This window comes from Anomaloglossus baeobatrachus, chromosome 4 (assembly GCF_048569485.1).
Source record: "Anomaloglossus baeobatrachus isolate aAnoBae1 chromosome 4, aAnoBae1.hap1, whole genome shotgun sequence".
Lineage (NCBI taxonomy): Eukaryota > Metazoa > Chordata > Amphibia > Anura > Aromobatidae > Anomaloglossus > Anomaloglossus baeobatrachus.
Window position 1 is genome coordinate 543849833 of NC_134356.1, and position 18113 is coordinate 543867945.

Genomic DNA, 18113 nt, shown 5'->3' on the forward strand with positions numbered 1-18113 from the left:
GGCAATATTTTGGGAAATCCAATGGTTTCTATGTCCTCCAGAGAAGTTCCTGGGAAAGGAAGGGTTTTTTGTTACTCTAAAATCTTTCTTGTGGTCTTCATTAAGGAACACAGCTCATTCCCTTGTTTTGGCAGTCTTTTGTTTTGCTCCTGCAACTGATTTTATACCAGTTGGATAGCTGTGTGTCATCTGCCCAGGTTTAGGCTGTTGGGGAGGAGACAACCTTTCTTTCTAAAATGTATTCTTAGCATTGGCAGCATTCTACTCTCAGTTTCTCTGTTGGGATCACACTAGCCACTATTAGCCATGTAGAAGATACTGGTTGTAGCCATACTGGATATTGTTGACAGGTTGGCAAAATTTGCTGCATCACTAAAAGAGTCAATGAGATTCTTGGAATTACATAGCAGCACTGCAAGTACCCCTGGTGTAAGTGGAGCCAGGATCCATGGATGTTAATTTTTTTTTTTTTTTCCAAGGGTCAACTGGAAAACCGTATAGTAGTCCTTGTGCTATAGTAATTAGTCACCAATCACATGAACTAACACTTTGATGTGTGCACCATCTTCTGATACTACAATGTGGAGGACTGTACAACATGACTGACGGCTGAAACGCGAATGACTCCTTTGTCAGGATGACGGGGAAGACTATTCTCCTTATGGAGACCTGACAAACCAGTTTGGCTGTCAGTAAGGGGACTTATAGCCGCAATGTCCCTCTGGGAATTATTCAAATTATCCCTCCAGTGAAGAAGGAGACAAACTCTAGCGCCACCTATTAGAAGTAGCAATCCTAAAAGTCAAATGTGGCTTTTAAAACAAGCCTTTTCATAAGACTTGAAATTCTGATCTGGCAATAAATCCTAATTTGCAGACACTGCACTGACTAGGTGCAATCACCCCGAAACACAAAATGTGGGTATCTGATCTGGCTTATGAGAAGCTATGTGGGGACCACGGGGAAGACTATTCCCCTTATGGAGACCTGACAAACCAGTCTGGCTGTCAGTAAGGGGACTAAAGGGGGCTTTACACGCAGCGATATCGCTAGCGATATTGCTGGTGAAAGCACACGTCCCCGTCGTTTGTGCGTCACGGGCAAATCGCTACCCGTGGCGCACAAAATCGTTAGAAGCCGTCACACGGGACTTACCTGCCTAGCGACGTTGCTGTTGCCGGCGAACCACCTACTTTCTAAGGGGGCGGTTCGTGCGGCGTCACTAAGTGGCCGCCCAGTAGAAGTGAAGATGAGCCGCCGTAACATCCCGCCCACCTCCTTCCTTCCGCATTGCCGGCGGCCGCAGGTAAGCTGTAGTTTATCGTTCCCGAAGTGTCACACATAGCGATGTGTGCTGCCTCGATAACGACGAACCACCTCCGTCCTGCAACAATCAACGATTTTTTTGAAAATGAACGACGTGTCAACGATAAACGATAAGGTGAATATTTTTGATTAGTTAACGGCCGTTCGTTGGCGTCACACCAAACAACGATGCTAACGATGTCGGATGTGCATCACGGAATTCGTGACCTTGGCGATATATCGTTAGATACGTCGTTGCGTGTAACGGGGCCTTTAGAATACTTGCGCTTCGCCTGAGAGCTAATTATTTCTGCTGGAGTGCTGAAGTCTTACCTGTAGCATCCTAGCTACAGGATCCCAAATGGACATGGGTTTCCTGCGCAGGCTTTAGGAATTAATGTGTTGGGATATGCCATCAACGCCTTAATTACCGGATGATTTTTACGCTTTTGTTTTTTCCTTCCCTTATTCCGTGAGCCATTTTTTATTTATTCTTTTGTCGCTTTATAGTTGTGTGAGGGCTTTTTTTGTGGGATAAGTTGTACTTTTTGAATGACATCATTCATTTTATAATGTAATAGTAGGTGGGAAAAAAATTACAAGTGTGTCGAAATGGCAACAAAAAAAGTGAAATTCATCAATTTTTTTTTTTTTTTTTATTTAAAGCATTCATCTTCCAATAAAATTGACCTATCAATATGACTTCTCAGTACAATCACATAGATACCAAACCTATATAGGTTTTGTTTTATTAAAAGGGAATCCGCACTGCCCCCCCCCACCCCTTTCAAAGAAAAAAAAATAATAAAATTAAACATTATAGCTCTTGGAAAGTCATGACACAAGCAAGTTTTTTTTTTTTTTTTATTTTTCAACATCTCAGAATTTTTTTTTTTTTGTTCACTTAAAGTGAATCTGTCACCAGGTTTTTGCTACCCCATTTGAGAGCAGCATAACATGGGGGCAGAGACCCTGATTCCAGTGATGTCACTTACTGGGCTGCTTGGTGTAGTTTTGATAAAATCACGGTTTCATCAGTGATTTTATCCTTAGAGGACTACTTGGCGTGCTGCCAGATAGTCCAGCATATTCATGAGCTCTGCATAACTGCTGGATCTGCAGCAGAGAAAACATTGATTTTATTAAAATGACAGCAAACAGCTCAGTAAGGGTATGTGCGCACGTGTGCGTATTACATGCAGTTACGCTGCGATCTGCAGCGCAGCGTAACTGCATGCATCGTGCGTCCCCTGCACAGTCTATGGAGATTGTGCAGGAGCCGTGCGCACGTGGCATATTAGAACGCAGCGATTCGGCTGCTGCTCGAATCGCTGCGTTCTAAGAAGTGACATGTCGCTTCTTCTGTGTGGTTTGCATGCGGTCTATAGGGAGAGGCAGCATGCAGAGCGCACGTTCTCTGCCGGCACCATGCGCTTCAGAACGGAGCTTTTCAGCTGCGCTCTGAAGCGCACCTTTTAGGTGCGGTGCAGAGCGCACACGTGCGCACATAGCCTAAGTGACACATCACTGGAATCAGGGTATCTGTCTACATTATGCTGCTGTCAGATGGGGTAGCAAAAAGCTGGTGAGAGATTCACTTTTAAGTGGTGAAAAAAAAATTAATAAATTTTGAGAAAAAAAAAAAAATTTGGTCGTGTCATGACTTTTTAAGAGCCATAATGTTTACTAATTATTTTTTTTGGGGGAGGGATTGCCGAGCCCACCTCAAAGGCAGGGAAACGACTAATGAAGGCCCAGCTTTCCAAAATCATGAGAACTAGGGTGCTATATTTCTATTCAGATTAATACTAATTTTTATATAGCACCAGGATATTCACAGTTCAGAGGGGACATGTAAAGACAGAATTAGACAGAGTAAATTCAACAGATACCAAGTGGAGTGAGGGCTGTGCTCGCAAGCTTACAATCTAGGAGGAATTAGGGGAAGCACGAAAGGTAAATGGTAAAAAGTGCTTGAATCATATGGTCCAGCCATCAATATAATAAATATGGGATTCACATATCTCTGCATGAAACAGTCACCAGCCAATATTTGTACAGGTACTGAGGGTTAAGTACCGTATATAGCGATTGTGCTAAAGGGAACCAACCAGCAGGATTTTATATATAAAGTAAAGCCAGTGCTATGCTGGTGCTAGGATGCTGAGTGTAAGCATAGCTTTTCATCAGAGATTGTTTTATTTCAGAAATATGTGCAAGTAAAGTTCAAGCAATGCACTGCTATTTGTCAGGTGAAACAAGAAGGGAATATGTGGGTCGAGTCTTGCTATCTATTCCCACCCCTGTCTGTATGCCTGCGCCGGAATTAACATCTATGACTGTTCTTCCTCTCCCTGTCACAGTCAGGCAGACATGGCCGGGAGTAGATTGGATGTATAGTTTCTGAAATACAGGCAAGTAAAGTTTGTAAAATGTACTGCTATATAGGTGCTGCAGAATATCCAATAGGTTGTGTCGGATTTTGCTAGTTATTCCTGCCCCTATCTGTTTGCTTGTCCTTCCTCCCCTTGTAATAACAGAGACAGAGGGAGGAAGGACAGGCAGGCAGACAGGGGTGGGAATAACTAGCAAAACCTGACTCGCCTATTAAATATTCTGCAGCACCTATCAATCAAATAGGAGTGAATTTCACAAACTTTACTTGCCTGTATTTCAAAAAGTATATATCCGATCTCACAACTGAAGGTATGTATAAAATCAGCATGATGGCACTGGTTTTAGGTTGTATAGGAAAATCCTGGTGGTTGGTCCTCTTTAAAAGTATGGGTAGTGGAAATTAATCCAATTGTTCTGGCCAGTAGAAAGGAGAGGGCTGTAGGGTTGGATAAGCATTTACTTTATAATGGAAATAGTTAAATGAGCATGCGTAAATACATGTTTCTTTGTCGCTCCATTGGGAGACCCAGACAATTGGGCCTCCCAATAGGAGCTAGAAGAAAAGGAATTTACGGTAAGTAAACAAAATTCCCTTCATTTCTGTTTTTCACCTAGTCTTGTCATATCTATCCCAATTGGTATAAATTTAAAATGTCGTCTTGCCCCATTAAAAAAAGAAAAAAAAGCCCTTACACAAAAACGATACAGGTCTTGGAAAATGGCAACCAAATCCCCAATATTTTCTTTTTTTTAACCAGTAAAATAATAAAAAAAATGTGGACATGGTTGGTATCGCTGTAACCTTACTGATGAGGAGAATCATATTGCCTGGTAATTTTGTCATAAAATGTAAACCCTAAAAACAATTCCCAAAAATGTCAGATTTTGCTTTTAATATATATTTTTTTTCCCTCCTCACAATTTCACTGCACTTTTTTTTTTTTTTTTTTTTTTTTTTTTTTTCTCAACATTTTCTAGTACACTATGTGGTAAAATGAATTGTGCCATTCAAAAGTACAACTCATCCCTCCAAAAAAACAAGCCAAGGGAAGAAGGTGAGGGGAAAAACAAAAGCACAAAAACTGAAATTGGCCAGGTAGGGAAGTGATTAAAACGTTGTAGTCTTGGTTTTCACGTAACTCTCAATTGCTTGATCATTAGGTCAACAGAACCCTTTTGTAAATACTAAAACATAACTGCTAATAAGGTTGTTGTGTGTGTTGTTTTTTTTTTTTTTCCTTTCTCTGTATAAATGAGCATGAACGGTACTTTAACTTATGTCCACTTGAGAAGCGGTGGGGACGCCTGGGAAAGCGGTGGGGCACCCTGCGGGGACGCCTGGGGAAGCAGTGGGGCACCCTGCGGGGACGCCTGGGGAAGCAGTGGGGCATCCTGCGGGGACGCCTGGGAAAGCGGCGGGGCACCCGGCTGGGATGCCCGGTAAAGTAATGTGAGGGGAAATGTAAATTGGTTTTCTCTTTTTGTTATAAAATATTTACCTAGCTTTCAGCTTCTTTTTTTTCTCCATACATTTCTAATATCTCTTATTGTTTATTGTGCTGGGTCGCTTGCTTTCTCTGGAAGTATAGCTGGTCATTATAAGTGTAATTGGAGGAGATGAGCTGTATATATTGTTCCTATAATGCACTGCGGCTCCATTCCATATCATTACACTGGGATATGGCAGCACATTGATCTGCCCATGAATTGCAGTGACTCACTCGCCATTGTGTTTTGTGCAGGGTAAGCAGAATTTCTGAGCTACTTTTAATTTATATGTGCGATGACTTCACTAAACAAATACTACTGTGGTAATGATAGTCTCTCGGCAAGATAGAAAATGTTCCCAGAGCAACCACTTGACAGATGATGTCAGGCCAGGCCCACGAGATGTCTTGCTAATAATCTTTTGGACCAAAGCCGCTGGGAAATGCTGAAATGCATAGATTACTTGCAAATGTATAATGGCAGATTGTATATCATAACTGATCAGAACAAGATCAGAAGAAGCCGGCATATCTGAGTCCTCATGTGGGAGCTACAGTTTACCCATCCTATTATATGAACAGAGCAGACGGGCAATGAACCTCTCTTCTACCTCCCGAAATCCCTCTAGACTTATTACCACCCATGTTATTGAAGTGTCTAAAGCAATGATCCCCAAACCACAGTAACCAGCATAAGCCTCCCAAAATAACACATTCATCATTCTTACATACATGAAATTTCTTTGAAAGCCCTGGTCTGGTGTGGACCAAGTCCTGCTGTCAAATTTGCTGTTATGTAATCTTAGGTACAATATTAATGCTGTCATGTTCCTACAGAGGACAATCTGGAGGCTGATATAACTAGTCATATATACAGTATATACCCAGTAACATGTAGTGAAGGCCATGTCTATAGAGTGGACTATACCGTTTACTTTTTTTTTTTTGGCTTGGAGGGGGGGTAGTAGAGCTGAGGGCCTCACCTTGAGTTGTACAATTGTTCTGTCCACTCTTGTTAAAGGAGACTTCACAGACCAAAAACCCCTTTTGGCTTTTACGCAAAATGAATTTAGTAATTGCTTAGTAGTAGTGATTTACGAATAGTAACTATTTGTGTTCAGATTGTTTTTAACGAATCCCAAAGTGCTATTCCGGTATTTCATCATGAATAACGAACTGAATGCAAGTCAATGGGGAACATGAGCATTTTTCTTGTCGTCACGAATCCTGAGATAAGTACTTTGGGATTTGTTACTAATAATCCGAACACTGATGGTTTGTATTTGATTTTCACTATTTAGTCATTTAGGATCTGTTATTTGGGCTCCTCACAATGTAGGCCACTCCTGGAGATTAGGTGTTGGGAAAGCCATTTTTGCGGGAGCAAAATATTTCTCAACTCTTGTAAATTGCTCTGTCATATTTTGCCGCCTTCTTGAATTTTATAAGACTGGGATTGTCAGAACATATGTTTCTGCTATAAAAGTCAATTTCCTTCAGACTCTATGCTGCTATTATATGGCGCTGTGCTTTTTTAAAAGTATTATATAGGCATTTACAATAATTTGATTTTTGCTAAAATTCACTTATTTTTTCTACATTGAGTCAATGCACACAGATGCAAGAAAAAGTATGCAAATTACTCCTTTTTAATGAGTAAAAATAATGAATATTAAAATGGGATGTGATCTGGAACTATAGAAGTATTAATATATGTAGATATTGTACTGAAATATTTATGAACTGCCTATTTTTTTTTTCTTTTTCAGCTTTAGATGTCGTCATCATGTCAGTCAGTGTCCATGAAAACCGCAAGTCACGGACCAGTACAGGGTCTATGAATATTTCATTGTATCACAAACTTGGTCATCCAGACTGTGTCCTAACCCATCTCAATACTATGCGAAAGCAGGAGCTTTTTACAGATGTTACACTATGGGCAGGTGACCGTGCATTCCCATGCCATCGTGCGGTACTAGCAGCCTGCAGCCAGTACTTTGAGGCCATGTTCAGCCATGGATTGAGGGAAAGCCTTGATAATACTGTGAATTTCCATGACAGTATTCATCCTGAAGTCCTTGAACTCTTACTTGACTTTGCTTACTCTTCAAAAATAATGATTAATGAAGAAAATGCAGAGTCTCTGCTAGAAGCTGGAGACATGCTTCAATTTCATGATGTACGAGATGCTGCAGCAGAGTTTTTAGAGAAAAACCTTTATCCCTCAAATTGTTTGGGAATGTTACTGCTGTCTGATGCCCACCAATGCCGGAGATTGTATGAGTTGTCTTTGCGAATGTGTTTGGTCAACTTTGAAATACTACATAAGACTGAAGACTTTAATAATCTTTCCAAAGACCTCTTGTTGGACTTGGTTTCGAGTGATGAACTTGAGATTGAAGATGAGCAGGTGGTCTTCAATGCCGTTCTTCAATGGGCTAAGCATAACTTGGAGAAAAGAAAAGATCATTTTCCAGAGTTATTAAAGAACATTAGATTGGCATTGCTTCCTTCTGAATCCCTAAAGGAAGCTATTGCTTGTGAAGACTTGGTAATGGCTGACGAGAGGAGCAAAGTAATTATGGAAGAGGCTGTTCAGTGCAAGAGAAAAATACTGCAGAATGACGGAGTGGTGACTAGTCTATGTGCCAAACCTCGAAAGGCAGGCCATACCTTACTTATTCTAGGGGGTCAGACATTTATGTGTGACAAAATTTACCAAGTAGACCACAAGGCTAAAGAGATCATTCCTAAAGCTGACTTACCAAGCCCAAGGAAAGAGTTTAGTGCTTGTGCCATTGGATGTAAAGTGTACGTGACCGGTGGGCGAGGCTCTGAGAATGGGGTGTCTAAAGATGTGTGGGTATATGACACAGTGCATGAGGAGTGGTCAAAAGCTGCGCCAATGCTCATTGCCAGGTTTGGGCACGGCTCAGCTGAATTACAAAACTGCCTTTATGTAGTCGGTGGACATACAGCAGTGGCTGGAATATTCCCAGCGTCACCTTCAGTTTCCCTAAAGCAAGTAGAGAGGTATGATCCTCTGTCAAATAAATGGACAATGGTGGCACCACTGCGGGATGGTGTAAGCAATGCTGCTGTCGTCAGTGCCAAACTCAAGCTCTTTGTTTTTGGAGGGACGAGTATACACAGAGATCGGGTCTCTAAAGTGCAGTGTTATGACCCTTTTGAAAACAGGTGGAATATAAAAGCTGAATGCCCCCAACCGTGGCGCTATACTGCTGCCGCAGTGCTGGGCAGTCAAATTTTTATAATGGGAGGAGACACAGAATTTACAGCGGCCTCTGCATATCGCTTTGACAGTGAAACCAATCAGTGGACAAGAATTGGTGACATGACGGCCAAACGAATGTCTTGCCATGCTCTAGCCTCTGGAAATAAACTCTATGTGGTTGGGGGCTATTTCGGAACCCAAAGGTGTAAGACACTGGATTGTTATGATCCAATCTCTGACTCGTGGAATAGCATCACAACAGTGCCTTACTCGCTTATACCTACAGCTTTTGTGAGCACTTGGAAACACTTACCTGTATGAGAAGACGGACTGCAGAAATAAATACTACTTGTGTCACAAGTAATCTGGACTTAATGTTGTGGTTATATTGCAGACAAAAAAATGACAAGTTACTTTAGTAAAAATGCATCTGATAGTGCAGCATTAATGTCGTTGTTACGGGGATATAGGATTCCACTTTAATCCTGTTCTTCCAGGTGAGGGAATTGGATGTAAATAATGATACACGTTTTGTTGACTTTGCATACTGAATGACATACATTATGCCGGTATTATTTTTTTGTATCATAGGGCAGTGTTTAGCAGCTTCTTAAGATGAAGTGATAGACACAACAACCAATGCAGCATGTGGTGAAGAAAATGTCAGGGTGCAGCCATCTGTATGGGCTCGTGCCCATATGGCATTATCCATCTCTTTAATAGAATATTTGCCCAAAAAGTCTACAGGACTGGCGTGACCCACTCTGGTAATTTCACCAGTGTGGATTCATCATGATGTGATGAAAATTCGGCAATTAGTCTCATGGTTATAACATGTCTTGGGGTGATTATTTTGCCACCAGGTAAAATCTTTTGAAACCAATACATTTGTTCCTGTCTTGGTAAACTGAAATGAATAAAGTGGGTAGTGTCAGTTCTGTAAATATTTGATGACCATATACCTATTAAAGGCAGAAGGCACAATCGCGTGTTCCGCTCGGACGGTGAGCCAGGATAGGCTGCCATTTGCTTACAGTGTGCAGAATATATTGCCTGTGGGACCACTATGTCCCCTTTCCCAGATTCCTGTAGTCTGTCAAGTGACAGAAGCACCTTATTGAAATAAATCGGTCACCACAAAATGACTTTCCAAACCAACCGCAGACACTCAGTGCACACTCGCGAGGCCAAACGCTGCAGTGCACCTTCCTACTTACCAGTTTTAAGTGTATATATATATCTTCCTTGCTTGACAGCTCTGGCTTTACAAGAGTCAGGAGGGTACAACTAGATTACAAGTAGATGGGAAGGTTCACTGGCCTGTTTGGCCACACGGGGGGTACGTCTCATGCATGTGATGGTTTAAATAGTAATTTTGTCCAAACTGACTCCATTTATAGTTTAATAGTCCCTTCAGAACTGATGCCATAAGTCTTCTGTGGCTTTTATGACCCAGCAGGTGATAAATGTTGCTTTATGAGCAAGAAACATGCTATATAGAGCCAGACTTCTGGGCCTCCGGTGAGTCCTTGATAGCTGGCAGCGTCTAGAAGCCAATACTTCTATCTTGATAGAAATGATCGCTTATGGATTACTTCTGCACAACAGAAGACTGAGGAAAGAAGTGGCTGCTGACTTATTGTCCCTATGCGGATTTGTTAAAGACCAGACTAATGTAATGTACTGTAGGATTGCTGTGCCTAGTCAGGGGCTAGAGACCCTTCTCACCCACCAGTGAATGATTAATAGCCTGAAGGAGTTATCAGAGTTTCGAAAAATGGTCTTGAGAGTAATATTGCGTACTGTAGTTTGGCCCGATTTGTATATAGAATATCAGGCTGAGGTACAGTACCGCAGCACAGCCTACAGCCTTGGGTGGCACGGTTTCTGGTAAAATACCAAAACTGGAGCTTTGGCAAGCCATTTAAATGCAAGTAAATCAGCTTTAGTAAGGATAGCAGCTCTGAAGCACAAAGTGCATTGCTGTCAAGGGAAATACTTTGCAAATTTTCTATGAGCAGATGTGCAGCTATATTATTTAGGCATGGATTCAGTTCTGCAGCATTGGTTCTATAGATTGATAATTTGAGCAGCGGTGGTCTCTACCTACCACTCACATTTTACATTAGCTGACACTCTCATCTGTCAGACTAATCTGCTGCACTATGTGAGGTCCGGACCCCTAGTAGCATAAACCGTACAAAAAAAAAAAAGCATTGTGCTATATAGATAGGGAATGGACTAATACACCAGACGTGGTTTGACTTTGGTTTGTTCCTGAAGAAAGCATATTTCCATTTCCCTCTCCACCTAAAATGACTGACTGGAAGCTTTGCATGTATACGTTCACCGCCTACTGTGTCAATGTCTTGGAAGGTGGGATGAGGAGCAATGAAGAGTACTCTCCTTTTGACTGAATACATTTTCGACCTGATGAGGCTGGTGTTCTCATTTTGAAAATCCTTGTCAGAACTATAATTCTGGTATTAAATTTAAAAAATGATCAGATTGATATCAGAGAAGCAAACTTTATTAAAGGATAACAGTCGTTCTAACAGTGATTTTCAAAGTAAATACACCAGCCTTATCAGGTCTAATAAGATCTTTTTTTTTATTATAATGGGTCTACTTTTTTTGTTGCCTTAACAAAGATCTAGTTGCAATAGGCTAAAAATTCCCACCAAACTGATGTCTGTCTGTTTTCATAATGGGTTTTTTCTCATGAAAATTGGCTCTTGTTGCACAGAAGTCAGTACAGTGATTGGCTATAACAGCTGATTGCTGGGTTAAGTTGTATAATGTAGTGGTACCCGTGAGTTCCAGGGGTAATGCGGTCCTAGTTTATGAAAGGGGTACCTAACAGGAATTTGGATAGGGGTTGTGACTTCTGAATCAAACAGCTGGTCCCGCGCTCTCTACCTGAACACTGCACATTTTTGGGTATAGTCTATCGGTCTACAACATGGCAGTATCGGTTCTGTGCAAATGCTCCAGCTGGTAAAATCTCCTTTTCTTTTCATTCCCATTTTCAGCAGACCATCACTATGGAATCTTTTCTAATCTCGTAGACAAGCAGACTGCTGGTTAGTTAGTCGTATCATCTTTCATCTATTGAAAATGTGGAATAATATGAAACAGAGATAAATCACAAAGAGGGAACAGATTGTGGTTTTCATCATTAGAAGGGCTGTCTGCCAAAATGGCTGGGGAAAGCAGAACTGATTATTTGTAGGGAACTGATCTTACAGTTACCCCAATTAGTTGAATTGGAAATGATACACGTACATTTGATGTGTAGGAAAGTGAAATCCTAGCTGAGACGGCATTGTGGATGTTCCAGCCGGTGCAGGACTGGGTGCAATTAATGGGATGCTCCTGGCATGGGCTCAATCATGATCATTTCCAGGGATCTAACAGTTGTAGCCATTATAATGTTAATCAGCTGCTTCATGACTTCATCAATCCTTTTAGAAAGAAACCATCACAAATCACAGCTGCAGGTTCCCTGGAAACTACGTACTCTTGGAAAGAAAGGTGCTATGAATTTTACTCCACATCTATAGCGGTAATACTCTGGGTATATGAGCCCACGTTTTATTTTTTTTGAGTAAGCCAAGCCTCAAAAAGAAGCAATATGCAAACCACTGCAAATTGTGGACAATTTTTGACCTTTGGAACATTCTTGCAAAAAAGTGATCATGAAATATGAAGCTGGGTCATAGTCAACTTTTAAGGGAGACACTACATGAAAGATCAACGCAATAGGGTCTTATCTGGGAGAAAATTGGTGACGCTGAATTGCAGAGTACCTATAGCTACAGACATTTCCTCAAAGATGTGGCTGCTGCAGGCCCTCAGATTACTGAAGTAGAAAAGAGGAGTGTTAAAATACATGATGCTGATGGACAAGCCGAGAAGAGGAGAAGCCAGGTAAGTATATTCCAAGAAGTTTATTGGGTCTACATGTTTCGAAGTATAAACTTCTTCAGGACAGAAACTACAACAAAATCTGAAGAAGTTTATACTTTAAAACACATAGACCCAATAAACTGCTTTAAATATGCTTACCTTCTCCTCTTCTCATCTTGTACATCGGCATCACAATTTTTAACACATCATCTCTTGTTTCTATAGTCAAGTTTTAGACAGATTTATTAGCGTTATACTAGAAACTGTGACAAGTGTTTTCGCAAATCTGCACCCGTGGCAGGAGATCCTGTGGGCTGTGGTTTCAGATCCACAGAAGTGCTAACACCTGCCTCCTTGCAACACACAGAAGGAAAAGTCATAAAATGATAAGAAATTACATAATTGAGTGACATTTTAATCATATTCAAATGATAAAAAACAAAAATAGAAATACATTTTTTCATAACTTGATTTCTTCAGTACCAATAACTTGAGCTTCCAGATCGTCAAGATCCACTGCTGGCAGCTGTCTTTGTAATTGCTATATGGGAGTCATGTTTGGAGAGGCTATGGGTCATGGTAGTATGTACATTACACATGCTTCCCACATTAGCATTAGTAACATGTGGCCTGGCGTTGTCGTGTTGAAAAACTTCTGTCATGACGCTTTGGAAACAGAGCTGAATTACTGGCTCAATGATCGATCCATACTGCACTTGAAAATGGACATCACATACAAAGCCTAAGGTGTAAGTGTACACACAAATCATCAGGTGTTTGCATGACTTTGGGCTATAAGCCAGATGTCCAGCTCCTGTTCTCAATCGATCATGGTGATCATGTTGTAGAGCAAGAAGGCAATGGTGGCTGATATGGAGGTTTATCCTCGTAAGTGATTAATCCCACTTTTGTCTTTGATAATTGGAGACTATTTGGACAATGCAACAATGGGACCTTGACGATGAAAAGTCACACTTATCTTACTCCCGGAATTATAGCGTGGATTGGCAGATTTTACTGTAGCCGGCCCCTTCTAGTTTTCATTTCAAGTAAACTAATAGTTTGGAGAAATGGCCAAACTACTGGTTCCATGAGCAAATAAATATAATCCAAAGTATCCCATGACAACAAGCGCTATGCCACAGGTTGTTAATGAGCAGCCTGCATGGCCTAAACGTGCTACCATGGTCTACGCCATCTCTGGACTTGAAGTTTCCCATCGCATAACTTGGATGTCAGCAGTTGGCAATTTCAAATGGAGCTGCCAACAGTGGATCTTGATGATTTGTGTGCTGAAGTACGTTTAGTGTAGCAGAACATTCTGCCATTACTACCCTCATTGATAACATGCCAAGCCATGTAATGGATGAGTTTCTGCATGTGGCGCTCATACTTGATACTGAATAAATTGAGATGTTTCCATTTTGTTTAGCATTTCCATATCGCTAACCTCTTTTATCGATTCTATGATCGCCATAATTCCACGGCTTTGCCTTCTTGCAATTTCAATCTTGTAGACTGTAGTATCTGAATTAATGTTTTTTTATTACCAATTACAGCATTTTAAGGCTGAACAAACTTGTTATTTTGATATCATAAGCCATAAAAGTTTAGAATGAAGTTCCTTTCTTATTTTATGCTGCATATTGCAACCCAAGAGCCATGGGTTGCGATATGCAAGAGTGAGTATAATTTGTGTTTCGGTTTAAAACTATGCAGTTGTTTAAGGAGCACTCTTGTGAAATTGGAAAACGTCTCCAATGATCAGTAAATTAGTAGCTGAGGAAGCAATAAGAAATGCACCTTGGCTGAAAAACTTCTGCTGGAGCGATAAGCAGGGATTACCGTATATTGTCAGCTGCCAGCTGGGGAAGGAGACTAATTATATCCAGAGCCCACCCAAGCAGCACCGATTAGCAAGGGCACATATATGTAAAAAATAAGTATGAATAAGGTGTTTTTGTTAGAAACCATGAAAATTACAGTCTTTTAGGACTTTTGATAATAAAAAAAAAAAAATAACTCCTTTTAATAGGTTTTCTGGAGAACTTTGTGCTCATCTAAAGATGTCTTATTTCATAACATTATTGGTTCTCCCTTTTGGTGTTTATTCTGTTGGCCTATATGATATATTGTATGCATAGTACACGCATATGTCATGGTTGACTATCACACCAAGACAGAAGTATTCTGTCTACAAGAGGTAACAAATACCTTTATCATTAGTTATATTTCTACCTTGTGTTCTATACTCCTTGTACGTTTGGTCATTGACTGGCAGAGGAGCACTGTTCTGGTAATCACATCAGCTGGTTCTAGTAGAGATTCGGAAAAATGTTCACTTGCTAATCATAAGCCATGTTAGTTGCCTGCGCGGAGGTGAATTACATGAGAAACATTATGACAGCTATAGGCCATCAAGATTTCCTAGTAGTCCCAGTAGACATCTGCCTGCATTGGCCTTGGCAATAGAAGAATGGATGTTCTTCACATCTGTCAAGCAGATTTACTAACCGCATGAAGTGAGTACTTCAGTCTTTTCAAAGATTTTTTTATTTTATTTTCTCCTTTGAACAGATGTGTCCACTGCTCTAAAAGCACCATTTGCATTATTTTAATTATCTGGAGGAGCCTTTGTTAAATAAATGAGATGCCTGTAAGAGTTCCTTATGGTTCTATCCTTCCTGACTTGCCCAATGAAACCTGAGCTTAATGGTAGTTTGGCAGCCTTGCCTGTTCATGATTAGTTATCATTAGTTTTACGGTGCAAGAAAAGTTAAAGGGCACCTGTCACGTGAAAAATACTATTAACCCTCATATATGGGGTTAATCTGTAGGTTAATAGCATTTGAAATCTGCCCTTTGGCAGGAGTTGGGTCTCAGTCACTAGGCACGGCATCACTGGTTTAGTTACCACTCTGTTTATAGTAAGTGGTGGCTGCAACCACACTCCCCGAACTGACTGACAACCGCTCAGAATTAGAGGAGGCTGTCAGTTACTATGAGAGTACAGATACAGCCCCTGCTCTTAATACACAGAGCGGTGACTGAAGCGCCGCTACCCATGACTAAAACCGGAATGCTGCCGGGGGAATAAAGTTGATTTCAATGTGCAGGTTCCAAACGCTACTAATCTGCAGATTAACCCTATGTAAGATATTTTAGTGCATGTACACATCTTAAAAACTTGAACATTGACATAGAATCTGCTTTAAAATCCTCATCAAAAACATCTTCAAATACTCTGAGTGCTATAAGATGAGGACTTTAGAGTGGATCAACTGAAAAATCCCTGAAAAAAACTGAATGTAGACTTATGCCTGGCTGATTAGTTTACTTCTCAAGCTATTACACCTAGAGAAAGCTGTAGTTGTAACTAAACAAGCTGACAAATGGTCCATCAGTCAGACATCTGTTATCACAAAGTTGCCTTTTTTTATTTTTCTGGTCACCACATGTGTACACTTGAATGGGATTCAGCCAGTCTATCCCTATTTAGAATAGTAAAGAATATGGAGCCCGTCTGTCATAGCTTTCATCTAGCAATGAGTGCTTCCATTCAATATGAGCCAGAATGCAGTGCATCTATCGACTGTCGATGCAAAGTTTACACCATCCATTAAACAGAAGGGGCCACTTTGGGAAGTTTGGCACATTTTAGGATTGTGTGGCCTTACTCAAGTTGTCCTTTAGACTGTCCCAGAATCTGGTACTAGCAACTTACTGAACCTGCATAAAGGGGCTTCTGTGCTGGAGATCTATGTTAACATGCGAACAACTAATTTCTTCCAAGGTCTCAAAAATGAAGAAAGACTGTCTTTTTTTACAAGTTCCATTTTCTATGTTTTTTAATATCCTATTTTATTAAGTCAGTGTTATCAAGCACCTTTAATAGGATCTTTTTTGTAGCCTGACCTTTTGCTACATGGGCGCAATGTACTGTTATCTTTATATAAGCACAAGTAACCACTAAGTGTCTTATATAGTTACTATGAAAAGTGCAGCTAAACTGTGAGGGGCAGAGGGGACAACTCAAATGACTATCTCCAGCTACGGACAAACAGATCCACTTAACCGGGAATCAGACATTTCCCATCACGCCGATACAAGGAAACTGGTGGGATTCTCACCAATATCAAACTTCTGTGTTTTTTGCGGTAAAGTCATTTTCAAGCAGATGACAGATTATGGGTTTATCACCGGCTTTATAGGTTGATTGCACGTTTTACATGAGGCTGACTCTTCTGACAGTTTACATTAGCTATAGAGTAGTAACCACTGAGGTTTTAATAGAAACTGTAGGATAATTTCTGTTGTAATTTACTGCAATGTGAACGATGCTACGAGATGCACTAATAAAAACCAAACCTGTTACCAAACCGTGCCTGGAGTTGTTCTTGATAATGTATATCTATCAGGATGTCTTCATAACACCTGTGTGATTGTTGTTTCTTAAAAGTCATTTTCCAAATCGGACATTTCCAAATCTGATTCTCACCATCTTCCTTCTCCTAAAATATTGGCACAAAATACACCCACACTAATAAATATGGGTTCTGCTCAATTAGTATATTCACCCGATGTAAAATAATACAGCTAAACTTCCTGTCTTCTCTCCCGAGCCATGTGTGACACTGTTATGTCACCTCAGCCCTACAGCCAGGTAGCAGCCGCTTCATTCTCGCCTCCTTTGGACAAAATTGACTTCTGGATCACGTTCGAGAGCAGCGGCGGATCTCACTTTTTCGGTATTACAGTTTCATTAAGTGGCAGCTGATTGGCTGCCAGGATCATGTGACAAAAACTCATCCCTGGAACAGCACTGGAAGAGAGTATAGCCTCTTATTATTTTACATGGTGCTCTCTAATGATTGACAAGGGGTTATCAGAGTAGTGGAAAATTCCTTTAAGCCATAATGGCAAATCTGACCTGATGAAAAATCATTTTTTTAATTTTCACATACTAATAAGAACTTCTAAATTTAAATAACGGGATACCTTGTTCCCAGGTACGTAGTTTTGCGGCCTTACAGGCATTAGCTAGTGCCATACATTATCTATGGAGTAATGCTTTTAGGGTAGTGCGATATATGGATTATACATACCATGACTTTCTCAGATTTGTATAGAATGATTTGTTTTGAAATTCAAGGGATAAAGTAGAGACCCTGCTGACCTCACATTTGGTCGTGTGCTCAAATGCTTTCCCTCCTAATTAAAGCATTGTATCTAAAGCCCGCTTTACACGCTGCAATATATCTTACAATGTGTCGGCGGGGTCACGTCGTAAATGACACACATCTGGCATTGTAAGGTACATTGCAGTGTGTGACAGGTATGTGCGATTTGAACGTTAAAACGTTCATCGCATACACATCTTACCGGTCTCTAGAATTGCACGTCAGATTGTTCATCGTACCCAGGGTAGCACACATCGCAGTGTGTGACACCCCGGGAACAGATCTTACCTGCGGCTCCCGGCCCACAATGCGGAAGGAAGGAGGTGGGCAGGATGTTTACGTCTCGCTCAGCTCCGCCCCTCCGCTTCTATTGGCCGGCTGCTGCGTGACGTCGATGTGATGCCGAACGACCCTCCCACTCCAGGAAGTAGATGGTCGCCGCCCACAGCGAGGTCGTATGGACGGGTAAGTACGTGTGACGGGGGTTACTCGTATGTGCGGCACGTTCAACAAATTGAACGTGCCACACATACGATGGGGGCGGCTACGATTGCATGCGATATCTTATGCGAAATTGCAACGTGTAAAGCAGGCTTGAGG

At 41.0% G+C, this 18113-nt stretch overlaps 1 protein-coding gene across 2 annotated transcripts in view; it reads left to right on the forward strand.

Annotated features, from left to right (window-relative positions):
- The window catches only part of KLHL25 (kelch like family member 25), a 59462-nt gene extending 42765 nt beyond the window's left edge, over positions 1 to 16697 (forward strand). For both annotated transcript variants that reach the window (XM_075345954.1, XM_075345955.1), the window contains exon 2: positions 6959 to 16697. In XM_075345954.1, the coding sequence (XP_075202069.1) occupies positions 6976 to 8745 (1770 nt within the window). In that variant the 5' untranslated portion in view covers positions 6959 to 6975 and the 3' untranslated portion in view covers positions 8746 to 16697. The remainder of the gene's footprint in view (positions 1 to 6958) is intronic.
- Positions 16698 to 18113: the final 1416 nt, after the last annotated feature.